Source organism: Megachile rotundata, chromosome 6, assembly GCF_050947335.1.
Source record: "Megachile rotundata isolate GNS110a chromosome 6, iyMegRotu1, whole genome shotgun sequence".
NCBI classification, from domain to species: domain Eukaryota; kingdom Metazoa; phylum Arthropoda; class Insecta; order Hymenoptera; family Megachilidae; genus Megachile; species Megachile rotundata.
Genome location: NC_134988.1, coordinates 3018631 through 3037224, shown reverse-complemented (window position 1 = coordinate 3037224; position 18594 = coordinate 3018631). Strand labels below are relative to the sequence as shown.

Below are 18594 nucleotides of genomic sequence, written 5' to 3'. Positions count from 1 at the left end.
ATAACGAGAACTTTATTGACTGTATCGAAATGCGCGTTGTTAGAAAATCGAAGGTGTTCGTACGAGTTGAGATCGCTTTTTCGAATGAACTTTCTGTTCCCTCTTGAGCACGGGGGAAAACTCCCACAAGCACGGGGGAAAACTCCCACAAGCACGGGAGAAAACTCAAGAGAAGAAACATCGGCTTTATAGCGAGGAAAAATCAACGCTGCTCGCTACAACTCCATTTATGGCGCATGATACGAGTGCTCGGGATTATAGTAGTCGGGATTGTACATTGTTTTGGATTGTCAGGATTTTAGCTGTCGAAATTATGGATGCCGGGATAATAGATGCCACCGATAATTTTAAATCGAACAAGACGAATGGTAGCATTTCGTTAAAATTAACAAGGAGTGTAACTCACCGCTTTTAATGAAACTTTACATACTCGTAAAACATCTTATACGAGGTGTGACTCAAAAGAAACGAGACTCGGTGTATATCTTGAAAAAACAATGGAATTGGCAGCAATTGTTTTTGTGGCATCATCCCGCATACCTCCTCTATCCATGTTGCAAATTTCGATTGAATCGGTCATACCATTTGGAAGTATTGCGTTATTTAGTGAACACGTGCAACTGCATTCTGCCGGAAAAATATTGTAAAAACTGAACAGCGAATAAACATCAAGTTTCTTGTAAAATTTGTTGAAATTTGTTGTAACATGTGATGAGACATGGATTTTTACCTATGCCCCAGAAAGTAAGCGCCAGTCAATGGGGTGGAAGTCTCCAGGATCCCGAAAACCCAAAAAAGTACGCATATCAAAATCAAAATTCGACATTAATGGAATTGTAATGATTGAGTGATTTCCCAGTGATCAGGCAGTTAACCAACACTATTACATTGGAGTACTAAAAAGATTTAGTGAAAAAATTAGGAAAAAAAGGCCACAGTTGTGGAGCGATGGATGGCTGTTGCACCAGGACGATGCACCCGCTCACATGGCACTGTCTGTCAAGCAGTTTCTGCAAAAATATTACTGTAATGGGGCATCCTCCTTATTCACCTGATTTGGATCCATGCGACTTTTTTTTATTTCCTAAAGTTAAATTTTGCTTAAAGGGAATCCATTTCACCTCAGTTACAGAGGTTCAGGCAAAAACGGAGAATCTCCTGAAAGGACTTCCAAAAACCTCGTTCCAGAAATGTTACTAGCAATGGCAGCGCCAAATGCATAAGTGTGCGAATGCTGAAGGGGACAACTTTGAAGGTGATAATGTCACGGAAAACTGATTCTACAGGTACAATGATTTATTGGACCAGTCTCGTTACTTTTGGGTCACACCTCGTATGTATATTTTTATTTCAGCAATGGTGTGGATTTTAACCACCTTTTGAATGTTAGGGGTGGTCTTTAAGCATACGCAGAAAACAATCATTTAATTTAGAAAAAACGCTTTTAGAGAAGTATAGTTAATTCAGAATCTGACAGCAAAATCATAAAATTCAAAATGGTGAATCCAATATGGATATTACATTTTATGCCAAAAGTGTGGGTTTTAAAATAAAAATTAGAAAATATTATACGCACACATGCGTACACATAGCAACATTCTCTTAAAAATATTTACAATAAAAATATAGAGTACTTAGAAACTAAAAAACATTACGCAAATTAATGGTTATGTACAATATTTATACATTACGCTATTTTTACAAAAATAAGTGTCAATACACCTTATACTCCTACCATGGCACCGTTCCCTCACCATTAACGAAATCTTTCATTCTACCGCAAAAGAACCGTGCCGCCATGCTGCTTGCTTCTGCCCTTGCGGGTGGTGAAAGAGGCCATGTTTTTCCCCCATAATTACTTTCGCAAGTGACCGTTTGTGCCGCAGTGTTTCTATTCGATGTTTTGCGTATCCAATTATGGAGGACCCAACAATCCGTGACTGACGAGGCGCATGATATTTTCGTATGGAAAATTCGGAAACTTATGGACGAAATTCTAAACGCGTTTTCAACTGTGTGACGGACAAGGCTTAACCAATAGTTGAATATTTTTTGTTCTTTGGAGAGAGACGCACATTTGTATGGTTTCAAGAGGTATGTTCTCATTGTGAGTACTCGCGCGGTATGCTGCAATTCATCGCTTTTATATTATTGTTATCATTTAAAATAATAAGTTTACTTGTTACCTAAAAAACAAACAGAAGCATCCAGAAAACTAGTGGAGGTGGCAAACACTGATTTCGATAACCAAATGTATGGTACAGGCATTGCAGATTAGCGGTGAACAGAGAATTTAAGGATTAAAATGTTCATAAAACTTCAAACGCGTTTTCCTCGAAATCAGTTTCTTCATACTGGGAGGACGGATTTCTCGGTGACTATTGCATGGATTGAATTGAAATTTTTACAGTAGCTTCACAACAATATTGTCTGTGGAAGTACGTAGCCGTTTATTCAAAAAGTCGATTCATTTATTAAAAACAGCATAACTTCTACAAAAATTGATTAATCAAAAAACCTCTACGTACTTCCATAGCCAATTGTATATAGATTATAAATTCTTTCGATTTTTTATTTTTTTTTGTCCTCCCGTGGGAGTGTTTTTACAAAAGCTGTTTCCGCCAATCTTTCTGTCGCCTCCATTTTGTACGAGAATGACAATAAAAAATTATTTTGTCGTAGTTCAATATATGTTAAATAAACCCTTTGAAAATAAATTCTTTTCCGTCTGTCGTTCGTCCAAAATAAATTGTCAAATTTAGATCTTTTTTCGAGCTCTAGAATGGTTTTACCCCTTAAGATTTTTAGCTTTATGTTTTAGTGCTAGAATAAGAATACTTGTGACAATGTAATTCCTAAATTAGACTAAGAATAAACATCAATGCAACACTTATTGGAAGCTAACCTAATCACTAGGTAAACCAAAAAATTAGAAAGTAACATCGCAATACAATAAACCAAAATAAATTCTAAGTTGTAAGAATCGGCGCAAAAATAAAGTCTTAAAGGCAAAGTAGCTATGAGTGTAAAAATTACAACCAAGTTTCAATAAATTAACAACTATAAATTGTTCGAGAGTTCGCTCATAAAAAATTGTGAATGACAGGAGTACGCCTGTGTCCGATATTCTGTCACGAGTCCGCGCGACGTGATTAACAAGGTTCTTAAATTGTTCTGTACGATTCTTAACGATTCTGAGATATTCTGTCCTATCTTCCGAAAAACAGTCCTTTTATTAACTTTTTTTGGAGGGCTGTCAATGGGGGCGACTTCTGTGATTGGGTGATTTCTTGCGTTCCTGTTTAGCAAAAGGACGGTCATCTCTTTCGCTATTCGTTAAAAAATCCACGCCTCTGGTCCCTCAGATACAGCATAAGTGGCGCGGCTAGAAAGTCCCAAACACTTCACCCTGAAGCCGAGCACCCCATGACCCATCCTGACTAAGTACAGATGGCCAAATTTATGGCCCACTAAAACCATTTAGTTTTTAAGCGATGTTTTCCTAAGCTAATAAATTATTCCTAACTACAATAAGTCCTCGTCCTGGGTTGCACGTGTGAATTTTACAATGTTCACAATTTACGAACTTTCTAAAATACAAGTCCAAACATTCCGCCCGCCTTGAAGGAGCATCCTTCAATATAATCTACACATACATACATCACACATATATTCTACTGATAATTCTAAACATTCTACAAAATGTCTTTAACACAAAATAACAAAGTGCTATCATATATGTATCAATCCACTGTTCACTTGAAGTCTACTAAAATGTTAATAATCTTAGTCCTCAATGCAATGTTCTGTATTGTCACTTTGTTCAAACGGCAAAACACAAACTCGTGAAACAGGTCTTTTAACAATGCCTCGAGGAAGACGCACAGACACTACACGTACGATGTCGTCCTTTCCACGGTGACACTCGGTGATGCGTCCTAATGGCCACTGCATAGGTGGTATATTATCTTCCCGTATGAGGACCATGGTACCAATTTTGAGTGCGTTGGGTGCATTTTTGAACCACTTAGTTCGTGCCTGCAGTTGTGGCAAATATTCCTTTTGCCATCTATTCCAAAAGTGTTGGAACATTTGTTGTACATGCTGATACCTATTTAAACGAGTTATTTTGATATCGTGCAAATCCTCCTGTGGAAAACTCATTAATGAATCTCCGATAAGGAAATGTCCGGGAGTTAATGGGGTTAAATCATTTGGATCGTTTGATAAAGGAGATAATGGGCGGGAATTAAGGCAAGCTTCGACTTGTGTTATTATTGTATAAAATTCTTCGTAGGTAAGACGTGTTTCCCCTATCACACGCTTTAAATGGTATTTCGCAGACTTCACTGCGCTTTCCCATAGTCCACCAAAATGAGGTGCGTATGGTGGAATAAAGTGCCATTCAATCTGTTCATTGGATAAAAATTGCGTTATTTCACTTTGAAATCCTTCATTTATAGTAATTAATTTTACTAGTTCATTCCTTGCACCAACAAAGTTTTTGCCATTGTCTGAATATATGTGTTTACATTTACCACGACGTGAAATAAATCTTCTGAGGCAATTAAGGAATGCTTCTGTAGACAAATCGCGTGCTAACTCTATATGAACTGCTTTAGTGACAAAGCAAACAAAAATACAAATATAAGATTTTACAGAAACACGTGCACGAGCCCCTTCCTTCAATAAAAAAGGACCTGCATAGTCCACTCCACAACTGTAAAAGGGACGTGCTGGTAATACTCTAGCTGTCGGTAAATTGCCCATAACGTATTTAGAGTCAGTTGGTTTTGCTCGGAAACAAGTCATACATTGGCGTAAAATCTTTTTAACTAAATTCCTGCCTGCGAGAGGCCAATATGTACGTCTTATCGATGACAACACTGCTTGACATCCTGCATGTAGTAACCGTTGGTGTTCATAATTAATTATTAAGTACGTTAATCTATGATTTCCAGAAAGAATAATAGGATGTTTCTGATTAAATGGAATGTACGCGTTATCCAATCGACCTCCAACTCTCATTATACCATCCTTATCAATAAATGGGTTTAAATGAATCAGCCGATTATTTAAAATTTTAGCTCCTTTTTTTAAATCAGTAATCTCCTTCGAAAATTCGTGCGATTGTGCCATTTTTAGTACCTGTGTCATTGCTAGTTTCAATTCCTCGGTTTTTAAAACTTCATGCCCGTTATTTTTATTGTGCCTCTTGTTGTTCAATGTTCGTTGACCTTCATGGATTCCCGCTCTACAGTTCTTATAAAATCTGATTATATATGCTGTTACTCGAATAAGTCGAGTAAATGACGAAAACCTATCAAAGAATTCTGATGTATGTATCCCATCTCGATTTTGGTTCATCTGTATTTCACTTTGAATTTCTTCATTGACCTGAATGCGCAGCACCTTTTGCTTTTCTTCTGGCGCATCTATTAACTGTATGTCTTTAGAAACTGGCCATTTATCTTCGTCTTGTGACAAATATGTGGGACCATTCCACCAAATATCTGCCTTGATTAATTCAGTTGCGTTTACACCTCTAGAAATTAAATCTGCTGGATTCCTTGAAGATTCAACATGGTTCCAATTGTCATTCGTGAGTTCTTGTATTTCAGCAATTCTATTGGCCACAAAAGTTTTCCACTTATTGCTTGGTGCCCTTATCCAAGATAATACAATCATTGAGTCTGACCAATAATACCACTGGTCTGGATGCAAATTGTATGCCTGAGATACTTTCCGTGCTAATTGTGCCAATAATAGAGCACCAGAAAGCTCCAGACGTGGTAATGTTGTCGCCTTTAACGGTGCTACTCTCGATTTCGCACATAATAAATGAACTATAAATTTATTATTCCTAGTTCGAGTTCGAATATAAATACATGCTCCATATGCCGATTCTGAAGCATCGCAAAATCCATGAAACTGTAACTGACTAACGTTCTTATCTATAACATGACGCTGTATGCTTATATTATTAATATTTCTTAATTCCTTATAAATACTTTGCCACAATGTATGTAGCTCCTGAGGCAGAGATTCATCCCAATCAAGTCGGAGTTCCCATAATTTCTGCAATATAATTTTTGCCTTAATTACAATTGGACCAACAAGTCCAAGAGGATCGAATATCTGCGCTATTATCGACGTTACAGTACGTTTGGTAATTCTTTTATGATCTAGGTACTTTACATTGTATTTCAGTACATCAGTAGCAGGATCCCAAAATAATCCTAGCGTTTTGGGGTCCTTATCCAACAAAGGAATTGCCTCCTTGGGGGCGTTCTTATTGCCTGTTACAAGGCGAAGGTCGTTACTGGCCCATTTCCTTAATTCAAACCCTGCTGAACTCAGAGTGTTCGATAAATTAGTTTTTAATCTAATTGCGTCATCAACGCTATCCGTGCCAGTTAACAAGTCGTCCACATAAAAATCATGACGTATAACATGACTTGTAACTGGATCCTTTTCCCTTAATTCGTCGCTCAGTTGTTGTAAACAACGCGTTGCTAAAAATGGTGCAGAAGCCGTGCCATAAGTCACGGTATTCAATTCGTAATATTTCATTGGCGTGTTGATGTCTGATCGCCATAAAATTAATTGGAATGCTCTATCACGCTCGTTAACCAAAATCTGCCTGTACATTTTTGCAATGTCCGCGGATAATACAAAACTATGTTTCCTAAACCGTACCAATATTGTAAAAAGATCATCCTGTACTGTTGGTCCAATGTGTTGCACATCGTTAAGTGACAATGATGAGGAACTCTTCGACGAGCCATCAAAAACAACACGTAGCTTGGTTGTTGTACTGTCTTCCTTAACGACTGCGTGATGTGGTAAATAAAAATGCGATGTATTTGTGTACTTCGATGGCGATATTTCAGTCATGTGTCCAAGTGCTTCGTATTCTTCCATAAAGGCGGTATATTGTTTCTTGAGTTCTGGATTTTTTGATAGTTTCCGTTCCATGGCATAGACTCTTTTTTCTGCTCCTTTCAGAGAATCTCCTAATTCTGATACATTATTCTTAAATGGGATGCTAACTATGAAACGTCCGGTTTCATCTCGTTTTGCACTTTGAATAAAATGTTGTTCACTATAGTCCTTTGTTTTTGTGGTTGAATTAGTTGGTATAAAACAATGCTCCAGCTTCCAAAAACGTTCAAGTTGATTATCTAAATCTTGATTCTTAACTAAATTACATACTAATTTCCTCGGAGAATTGAGACATATATTCCCGGCAATAATCCATCCAAGTACAGTTTTATGGAGAACTAATTCAGTATCTTTAATGAAGATTTGCCCTACTGAAAGGAGTCGCAAAAACAATGAAGCACCTATAATTAAATCTACTGGTCCAGAACAATTATAAGCTGGATCAGCCAATTCCAAACCCTTTGGTATCTGTATATCCGTTGTGTTAATATGTGTACTGGGAATATTACTGCTTATTTTGTCTAATACAACACAAGTGATGGTTGCTGAGAAGTTAGTAGTCCGGGAACCGATTTTCGTTGTGGCTACATAATTTACGTGTACCGATCCTTGTTCAATACCCGTAAGTGCGAGGTTGCTTCTTGTTTTTGAAAGTCCTAAACGATTGAATAATGCGGTAGTCATAATATGCGGTTCAGATCCTGAGTCCAAAAGTGCTCTACATTCATGCCTTTGTCCACGGCAATCATAAATATATAATTTGGCTGTAGATAATATTGTAACCTTTGTCCCTTTTTGTATGACGCGAGCTGTTAATGATTGTTTTATTACCTCTGAAGGACTTGACGTGCCTTCGCTCGGTTGCGTGGAATTTTCTACCTGCTTTAAACCTTCAGTAGGAGCACCTGTAACTTGTACCTGCAACGACCCTGTGGTATTTACACTTGGGTTGTCTAAATGAATCAGAGAATTATGCTTCTTGCCGCACTTTCGGCAAGGTCCGAAGGTACACTCTCGATTTCTGTAACCATCACCCAAACAATTAAAACATAACTGATGTTCCCTGATTTTCTGCAAACGAGCGGCCGTCGGCATACCCTTGAAAACTTCGCACGTGTAAATCGGATGTGTCCCTTTACAAACAATACATGCCTTTTTGTTCGCGACTGTTGTGTATGTTTTCACTTGCTTTAACTTTGTCGGAATTGATTGTACATTAACCTTTTTAATTTTAACATCATTAAATTTTATTTTATCAGTCTCAGAATTTTGCAAAAATTTGATATGCCTTTCCAGAAAATTGCTGAACTCTTTGAAGGTTGGCTCTGTTGTCGAATTCGCCAATGTTCTTCCCCATTCGCGTTTCATGTAAATATTCAATTTCGATGTTAATAAGTAAATGATTAACGGGTCCCAGTATTCAGTTTTCTTTCCTAACGTTCTTAATGCAAGTAGGTGATTATTCGTGTTATCTACCAACTGTCGCAATTCCGAATATGTTGAATCGCGTGTCAAAACGGGAGCTTCGAATAGTGCTTGAACATGGTGGTGAATTAAAGTGTTCGGATCTTCATAACGAGACTTTAACCCCTCCCAAGCTAACAAATAATTCGCTTCTGAAACACCTAGAGCCTCTATAGTGCGCGCAGCATCTCCAGTCAATGCTGAATTCAAATAGTGAAATTTTTGAATATTGCTCAGTCCCGTATGTTCGTGGATTAATGATTTAAATGTATCACGAAACTTGATCCAATTACTGACCGTGCCATCAAATGTTGGCAATACTAATTTTGGAAGACTAACCCCTATTGGGCCTGCTTCTGCATGAAGTGCTGGCGATTCGGTAGCACTCCGAGATACCGATCCCGAAGAAGGTAAAATGGATTGCCTACTGTTTATAAATCGTTTTGCTTTGGCAATTGCCTTATGGTAGCTGTCTTCGAATGTTTTTATTTCCTCTTCTTCGCGTAACTGTTTCTCACGTTCAAAGTCTTCACGCGTTCGAACGGTTTCATCTAAATCAACTTCATCTAGTGAATCTATTTCCTCTTGTATAGCTTCAAATTTATCCAATAACGGAATGGCTTTATTTAACCGTGACTGTAAGTCCTCAATATCTGACAGTGTTGTAAACGTGTCTAAATAATTGTTGAACCGCGTTAAAGCTGATTTGACTGTTGCCCTCATTTTCTTTAGAGCTTCCATTGTATACAGTTTTATAACACAAGCCGCGGATTAGGAAAAATAGGAGAAGAAAGGAAATAAATCGGAGACTCACCGAGTTTACGATGGTGAAATCAGGCTGGCCTTGCTGCTGGCTGCTGATTTCTGCTACCTGCTGTGCTGCGTTCTATCCTCGTCCAATAGGTCTGTAGAGTAGGTGCTGGATATGCTGATACTTGATGTGTCTCGTCGTATCAACACAAGATTCAAATTCACTAATTTAATCAAAGTTCACAAAATGTCACAGTCCTTCAAAACAGTTCAGTTCTTGTATTATGCAAAGTCCAATTGTACATTCAAATGATTTATATTCTAATGACTATCCTTGTTGTGTCACAATATAATAATAATGATTGTTCGATAATAATCACTGATCACGCACAGTTGATTCAAAGTTCGTTCTTTCCGATCCGGCTCGAAGGACCAATGTTTGTGCACCCGGAAATTTTAAGTAAATATCGAGATGCACTGTGTAAAAGTTCTTTAATTTAAAACTAAAAACTTGTAAAAATTACAACCAAGTTTCAATAAATTAACAACTATAAATTGTTCGAGAGTTCGCTCATAAAAAATTGTGAATGACAGGAGTACGCCTGTGTCCGATATTCTGTCACGAATCCGCGCGACGTGATTAACAAGGTTCTTAAATTGTTCTGTACGATTCTTAACGATTCTGAGATATTCTGTCCTATCTTCCGAAAAACAGTCCTTTTATTAACTTTTTTTGGAGGGCTGTCAATGGGGGCGACTTCTGTGATTGGGTGATTTCTTGCGTTCCTGTTCAACAAAAGGGCGGTCATCTCTTTCGCTATTCGTTAAAAAATCCACGCCTCTGGTCCCTCAGATACAGCATAAGTGGCGCGGCTAGAAAGTCCCAAACACTTCACCCTGAAGCCGAGCACCCCATGACCCATCCTGACTAAGTACAGATGGCCAAATTTATGGCCCACTAAAACCATTTAGTTTTTAAGCGATGTTTTCCTAAGCTAATAAATTATTCCTAACTACAATAAGTCCTCGTCCTGGGTTGCACGTGTGAATTTTACAATGTTCATAATTTACGAACTTTCTAAAATACAAGTCCAAACACAAAGTAAATGCAGAAAATCGTTGTATGTTTTTACGCTTTTATGTAACAAAAATTTATGTAACTGTTGGGTTCTGTGAATAAGTTTCGATATGAAATTTGTATCTTTTAGTATTTTTTAAAGTTTTTTCCTTTCTACACGTCAGATTTGTAATGAAAAAAAATTTCTTTCCTACACTTTATGACATGTATAATATTTTTAATTTTTTTCGACATTTTTACGTGTTACAAATAGAAATAATATGATGAAATTCGATAATCCAGATTTCGCAGGTAATTACAACCCCGATTGAGATATAAAATTGAATCTTGGTCTACGTTTGTGGCTGTCGGTAACTTATCGAATGATACAGTACAAGGGAAAATCAGCTGAAACATACTTTTAATCACATTATTATATATTCCATTTCCTGCTCATACTTGTTGTATCACTAACGATTGTATTAAACTCATAATTGTTTGTTATTGTTTGTTACATCAAAATTTACTAAACTGTAAAAAAAAATTTTGTGTATTCCAAAATAAAGTTTAACCACTTCCATATTAATCAATGTCATAATACATATAGAAAATTTTCAAATTTGTTATAAATATAATGTATTATATTTATATTGTATGGTGGTATTGGAAATCTAAAATTATAGTTACCAGCCAACGACCATACTAGTCAGGATACACCGGTTCTCGCATTCCAACACGCAAAACACCGAACTCCTCAGAAATATACCTAAATAAGAAAATAAAAAACTTGCAAAAAAACAAAAATTACCTACTAAACCAATTACACAAAATAAATAATTTCAATGATCACTCATCCACCCAACTAAACAATAAGATCCAAGGCCCCCTCAAAGACATAAAAACACAAATAGGAGCAGAATTTAAAAAATCAATTAACACACACTGGAAAGATAAAATCACACAAATTGCTCTGAAAGGTCCCACAAATCCTTTCCAGCAAATCAACAATATATTTAAAACAAAAAGCACCACCTCTCAAACAGAAAATCTCACAATCAATAAAAACAACCAACTCCTCATACAAACAGCAGAAATAGATACTACATTACTAACACCAAACAATAACACCTTCACAATAACAGATACACAAAATAAACTCAATGTATTAGGAGCCCACTTCGAAATAACGCACAACCAAAACAACCATTTAGGCAACCCGCAACTTAAATCAATAATAGAAAATAAAACAGACACCATCGAAAAAAATCTCATGGAAGAGGCTTCGACACAAAAAACCATAACAACCTTCTCAACGCAATCACCAGTATACAGTCCCACGTCCGAAATTCCCACGAATGCCTTCATATGTCAACTTGAAATAAAGAATATTCTTAAAAAAACGAATAACAAAAAATCAGCCAGTTTTAACAGAATTCCTATTACAGTGCTCAAAAATCTGCCAGGTAAATAAACAACGGATATTTCCCAGTAATCTGGAAAACAGCAAAAACAATAGCATTAAAAAAAAGAGGAAAAGATACCGATAACCCTGCTAACTACAGACCTATTAGCCTACTCCCTAATATAAGTAAAGTTTTCGAAAAAATTCTACATAGACAAATATCAGCACACACGGAAGCACACAACATATTACCGCCATACCAATTCGGATTCCGATACAGATCGTCCACCATTCACGCAATACACAAACTAACCACCGACATCAATGAAGCACTAAATAACAACTTATGTGTAGGAGCCTGCCTCATAGACCTGGAAAAAGCCTTTGACACGGTATGGCACAAAGGGCTCCTGTACAAATTACACAAATACAAATATCCATCACACCTGATCAAAATCATCTGGAGCATGATAAACAATAAAAAATTTATAGTACAAGAAGGTAAACTCCAATCAAAAACTTTCACAATCACAAACAGACTACAACAAGGCACAGTAACTTCACCAATTCTATTCAACATTTACACAGCTGCACTCCTAAAACTATTCACTCTTAACACAGAAAACCTAAAAGCCATAGCCTTTGCAGATGATCTAATCATATACTTCATAGGAAAAAAATCCACAGAAATTCATCAAGCTCTGCAATCCCTCTTCGAAAGAATAAACACATATTTCAATAACTGGAAACTAAAAATAAATATAAATAAATGTGAAACAATATTGTTCCGGCCATTGCTAAAACACGCCACCAGAAACACAAAACAGAGCTGGAAAAACTTCCAGCTTAAAGAATCAACGCACTCATAAACACTCATCCCACACAAACAAACGGTTAAATACTTAGATGTAACACTGGACACTCAACTCAAATATTTCACACACATCCACAATCAACTAAATAAAGCAAAAAGAGCATACAAAGCTCTGTCAAGATTATTCCCTTCCAAATACCTAAATAATAACGTCAAAATCCTCTGCTACTCAGCTCTGATACGGCCAATATTAACATACGCGAGTCCAATTTGGTATAATATCCCTAACAATAAGATGGAAGAAGTAAGACTATTCGAAAGACACTGCTTAAGGACATGCCTAAATCTAAGAAAGACAAAAGAGTCAAATTACACAAAAAATTATAGAAACATAACTCTCCTATACCCCCGGACAAAAAGATAGCACATGTGTGCTATCTTTAATTTTTTGAAATCTACTTAGAATTTTTTAATGTAATACATACCATTCTAATTGTTACATGGCCGAGAGAAGGAACTTCTTAGTAAATATGGTTGACCTTGCTATGTTTTTGAGCAAGCAGAAGAAATATACAAATAGTGCCGGCGAAATGATAGCACATTCACAGAATTTATACATATATTTTCATAAAAAAGAAAGTTACATTGCAATTAATACAAAGTTAATAATGATATGATAATAATAATAATCCTTGTCAATAATAATTGACATTCATCGCCAATTATGTGAAATCTACGGAAAAAAGTGTATGAGCGTAAAGCACGTGCGAAAATGGTGCAGAAAATTCAAAGACGGACGTACAGATGTCCATGACGAACAGCGTTGTGGACGGCCATCCGTTCTAAGCTACCTTCGCGGCGTGGCGGAGAGTTCTATGATGCGGGCATAAAAAAGATGGTGCACCTCATGCAAAAATGCATTGATCTGAACGGCGATTGCGTCGAAAAATAGGGTTAAGTCTAAGCTTTCCAAAAACATATTACTCAATGCCAATAAACATGTTTTTCATTGTGAACCTTATTTTACGGACAACCCTCGTACATTAATTCCTCACTATTCAATATTAAATATTTTTATTTCAATTAAATCGCAAACGCTTATCGATGAAAGACCTAAGATACAAAAAGGAAACTTTGACGGAAAAGTAATATTTCTGAATAAACAGCAATTAATATGAAAGCCTTAATCAACATTTTATTTTCGCATAATTACACATAATAAATAAACTGTTCCTGCTATAATTTATAGAAATTCTCTAAAATAATTTTCGATTTAAGAAAAAAATTGTAGTTATAGGTGGAAAATAGAAAATATACATTTCTTTGTGATCTTCCTTGATAAGAAATAATTAAGAACGAATAAAAATTAAAAAACTCTTTGCGAAATGTTCTTTATTTTCTTTTTTTTTCGCAAACTATTGTTTATATGATAACTAGTAATGGAACATAAAAGATGTATGTTATCTTTAACGAAACAGAGTTTCTTATCATTTTTAAATTAGTTTCTCTCTAAATTTTTATAATGAACTAAATTCTTTACCCAAAAATACACAGTTCAAAAAAAAGCACCCTTCTACACCCTTTAGTTTCCGAAATATTTAAGAAAATGTGTTTTTAACCCGTAACTTTGAGAGCTGTTTTCACGCTCTCAAACATGAATATTAGTAGATAGAAAAGAATACGCGTTAATTAACTTACAAAAAGCTACTACCAATGTAAATTTTATTAAAATTCACGTGTAACACCTTGATAACGTTTCTCATCTGTATACAATTAGCAATATTGAAAAAAAAATTACCTATAGAGTGTTGATGCTTTCAACAATCATCCGGGTCTCTTCGCTGTTATACATATGTATATTCATGTATATCTATGATAGTAAGCATGGCCATGTCTACAGCTTTCCAACACTAAACAAATAAATGTGTTACTGCGTAACAAATATTATACAAATTTGTAAGTCGTTAAAGTGACCTGTGACCTCTCAAGGTAACAAAAATTAACCATCCAGGTAGGGCAATTGAAAAACATATTTCGAGGAAACCTTCTAAAATCATAAAGTCAAAAAATTCAATAATATACATGATTACCCTTACAGATGCCATAAAAAAGGTCACCGGTTTTACACACCTAGGAAAGTTAAAAAATGTACAATCTCAACCGCCCTAAACATAGAAGCTCCAGAGAACCTACCTGAGGCTAACGGTAGTCCCCGCCAAATGTATGTCATTTCCCCAAACTCAAGAAAATTTCGAATCACCAATCAGAACCGTTGTTAGAAAAAGCCCCACTATAAGAACAAGTTAATGTCGACAGAAATTTTTGCGAGAAAGAACAGATACAAACATACTAGCATACGAACAACATTAAAATAATCCTCTACGTGCCGTCCGATAAAATTCACAAACTTATACCTTAAAATATTCATAGTTGTATTAGTAAATATAATAAATGTTACATGGAACTTTAAGATAGTATTCACTATCCAACATTTTCAAATATTCATTCGCCGTGAAGTCTGCGTGTGAAGTGAGCATTTTCGAAAGTAGCTTTCAATATAAAAATTGACTATTTTGCTCACGAGTCAACAAAATGAAAGTCGAAACTGTTCTTATAGAAATAAAAATTAGCACATTACTTATTAAATAATCCACAATTTAAACCACTTATTGAACAAATCACAAGTCATAATTTCTACTATTTCAGTTTATCATTACAAAAAAAAAACAAAATAAAAGTAAAAACAATATTTATTAAATTATTTTAAGGAATTAAAGATTTTTTTAACTTTGCTATACAAAAGCTTTTCAATAACGATCTCATATCAAAGAATTTTTAAAATAAATTAATGACAAATACCTCTATGCAAGCCATTGATTTTGCTGGATTTTAGGCAGATCTATTTTGCCTAGTGATATATTCAGCTCTGATAGTAACCATATTGTCCTTTAATCATCCCTCTCTCTGTGATGTGATTCGGATTCAACTTTTCTTGCGAAACATGTAGTCTATTTGTATAAGTCTATATAAGAGAATACAAAATATCACTACTAACAAACATAACGAAAAACTTTTTTCATTTTTTCTCATATGTTCAGTAATGTATTACTACTAACTTTACGAGTTTCTTTTTATAACAATCATGACTTAGTACGGTTCTTAGTTAGTATTTCGAACAATCGATAATAAAAAAAATATAATATTTTAATAATAGTTTAATATACATTTACACTATGAACACGTATTTAAGTATTATGGAAAAAAAAGGTATAAAATTAATACTTAACATATACATTACTTACATGTACATATATACATTCAATATTTAATATATACATATCTACTACTTATACATGTACAAAATAAATATTTAATACATTCTTTAAAGATATAAACACACACATGCATACATACAAAATTTAACATGTTCTCTACTAGTTCTCAGTTGGACATTTAATTTTTATCTGTTTTAAAGTATATGAAACAACTATTTAAAACCTTCTTTGGGAAAAACGAAAGTGTTGTATATATATGGTACTAGTAGCAAACATATTAAATAGTCCATTCCAGCCAGAGTCCTTGATTTCTTGAATTACCCTGTTAAAAATAATTTGAATTGTTATCAGTGAACACTATATCAATAAAAATTTTAAAAATGCATACATTTTCTTACCTTACTCATCCTCAGACGATGTACTCCTTTCAGACTCACTTTCTGAGTCACTACTCATGATTCCTAAATTATCTATAGTTTCTTCTATTATTCTGTCTTTTTGCAAATATTCTGTCTCCAATTGTTCTATGTGTGTCCAGAAACTTTGCCAATCTGCCAGTTTTACTTCATTAATTGCCTCAATCACATCTGCTTTTAAATCATTGTTTGCTAATAGGAATGTATTACTTTCTTGTATTTTACATCTTATTTGAGACCAAGCCAAATCCATAGGGTTCAAGTCATGCATATGTGGTGGTATTCGTAATATAATGTGCTCATGTAGTTTTAATAATTCATCCACTTTAGAACTTTTCTCTAATTTTTTGTTACTTTCCACGAGTTCGAACAATTGATATTTTCTCATGTCAGATCCATGTGGAATATTATTTTCTGTTAACCATTGGATTACTTCTTTCTTTGCAGAATATTTTGAAGGTGGTTTTTTCAGTTGATCTAAATGATAAGGAATGTCACCCATAACTATCACAGATTTTGGAGGGATATTAGGCAACAATTTTTCAGTAAACCATTTTTCAAAATTTGCTGCTATCATTTGTCTGCGGTAGTCATCAGTTGTTGAACAAGATTCGAATATTAAATCTGTTCCCTTTATGAAACCATCCTTCCCTGCAGCATGAACAATATTGCATCTATGTGGTGGGTTGGTAATTTTTGTAGTTTTTAAATTGTCCTGACCTTCCCAGCACTGATGAAAACATGCGATATTATCCACACATGTTTCGCCAATGTAAACTATACTCTTATTTTGATTTCTATGATATTCCATTGCTTCTAGATATTTTGATCTCAATCCTACAATATTTGGATTTTCGACTAATACCCTTCTAATGCTATGGGTTTTTTTCCATGTAAATCCCATACGTTTAAGTAATCTATAAAGACTTGTTACTGCCCATGGAAAATCGATCTTCTCTTGGATGGCCGATAATAATTTATTGCCTGTTGGCATAACTTTCATTATCGTATAAAAATCATAAATAGTGTTTCTGATAATTGTTTGGTCCTCAATCGAGCAATGAAATTTGTTATCATCACTTTTTGGACGTTTCTTTCCTGGTGATGGTAGCGATTCATCTTCTCCAATCATTGAGTCCTCCTTTCGGATACGGCTGATAGTTCTAACAGATACTCCCACATATTCTGAAGCACGGAGATTTGCTTGCTGAAGTGGATAAAGGAACTGACCTTTACGTGCTTCTTCATCGCATTTTCGTATTACATTGCGGATTATATTTCGGGCTTCGCTATGTATTGTTTGGCCTCGTTTTCGTTTCATAATTGCAACCAGATATTTAATTTCACAATAATAAAATTATAACAATAAAAATATAAAGTGATAAGAAATTTGCAAAATTATAACGAAAATGCTATAACAACTACACAACTAAATGTATTATAAAAATTGTAAGAAAATTATAAAGAAACTATGAAAAAACACTACCACTATACTCTCACACTAATATTTACCACTAAAATTTAATTTAAATACTACATTCTTTTACAAAATATTACTAACACTAAACTAAAAATCTGAATTCTGACATTAGACATAGTAAAATAAAAGTAAACTGTCAAATTAAACAGTTATAATTGCTATATCAAAAAAACGTTAACTGAATATGTATTAGCAGAATACTTTGAAAAAACTGAGCGCGTAGCGTCATGCCGGTGAAACAAGAATGTATATCAGGATTGCCAATTAAAAATTTTGGTCAAACAATACTGAAAAACTAGTCAAACATATTTGTTGCGTTTACCGTCCGTGGTCTAGGGAATTTAGGATGTGGGTAAGTTAAGAGTAGAGAAAATCACTAGATCGAGCGGTGTGAAGTTCATCGAATGTTCTCTGTCTACTTATTGTGTTTTTGGTTAGGAGAGACAAGGACGGTAAATAGGATGCTACGAAAAAACACGCATTCTCCCATCCCAAACGACTCTGCGAAGAAGTAATATTTCGACATGATTTCTTTTGCATACTACTCTCAGAAGTTTAATCTAGGTCAGTACGGGGGCCGATTTTGCAATTTTGTCCAAAACAATTTTATGAACTGAAAACTAACATTTCTTATAGAAGAAAATTTTCCACGTCCCACTTTTCCAAAATCGGTCCCCGTACCGATTTTGGAATAAGCTTTGTCTATTATACATAAACGCACGCTCAGATGGTTTAAATTTCGCTCTTAATTTATGGCCATTGATATAACAAAATACAGACGTACTGCAAATATTCTCACGGCCATTAACTATATTCAGGATGATAACCATGTACGTTCACGTTACATATTATATGAATATTCTGCTATGTGAAATTTCGCTCTAATTAATTGTATAAATAAACCAAAAATGTAGTAATTAAGAGCTATTAGATAAGATTTCGTTTCTTTTATAATTGTGTTTTAGTATCAACTCTCCAAAGTGTATAGCAA

At 34.9% G+C, this 18594-nt stretch overlaps 2 protein-coding genes across 2 annotated transcripts; both read right to left on the bottom strand.

The window, feature by feature from the left end:
• Window positions 1–2102: 2102 nt before the first annotated feature.
• Window positions 2103–17985, bottom strand: LOC105664286 (uncharacterized). The gene is made up of 4 exons (XM_076532722.1): window positions 17685–17985; window positions 15292–15454; window positions 10904–10982; window positions 2103–10634 (listed from the first exon to the last, which is right to left on the bottom strand). Exon 4 carries the CDS (start codon window positions 9148–9150, stop codon window positions 3787–3789), a length of 5364 nt encoding a protein of 1787 aa, XP_076388837.1. The 5' UTR covers window positions 9151–10634; window positions 10904–10982; window positions 15292–15454; window positions 17685–17985; the 3' UTR covers window positions 2103–3786.
• Window positions 15633–17688, bottom strand: LOC105661841 (uncharacterized). The gene is made up of 2 exons (XM_012279964.2): window positions 16106–17688; window positions 15633–16029 (listed from the first exon to the last, which is right to left on the bottom strand). Exon 1 carries the CDS (start codon window positions 17442–17444, stop codon window positions 16107–16109), a length of 1338 nt encoding a protein of 445 aa, XP_012135354.1. The 5' UTR covers window positions 17445–17688; the 3' UTR covers window positions 15633–16029; window position 16106.
• Window positions 17986–18594: the final 609 nt, after the last annotated feature.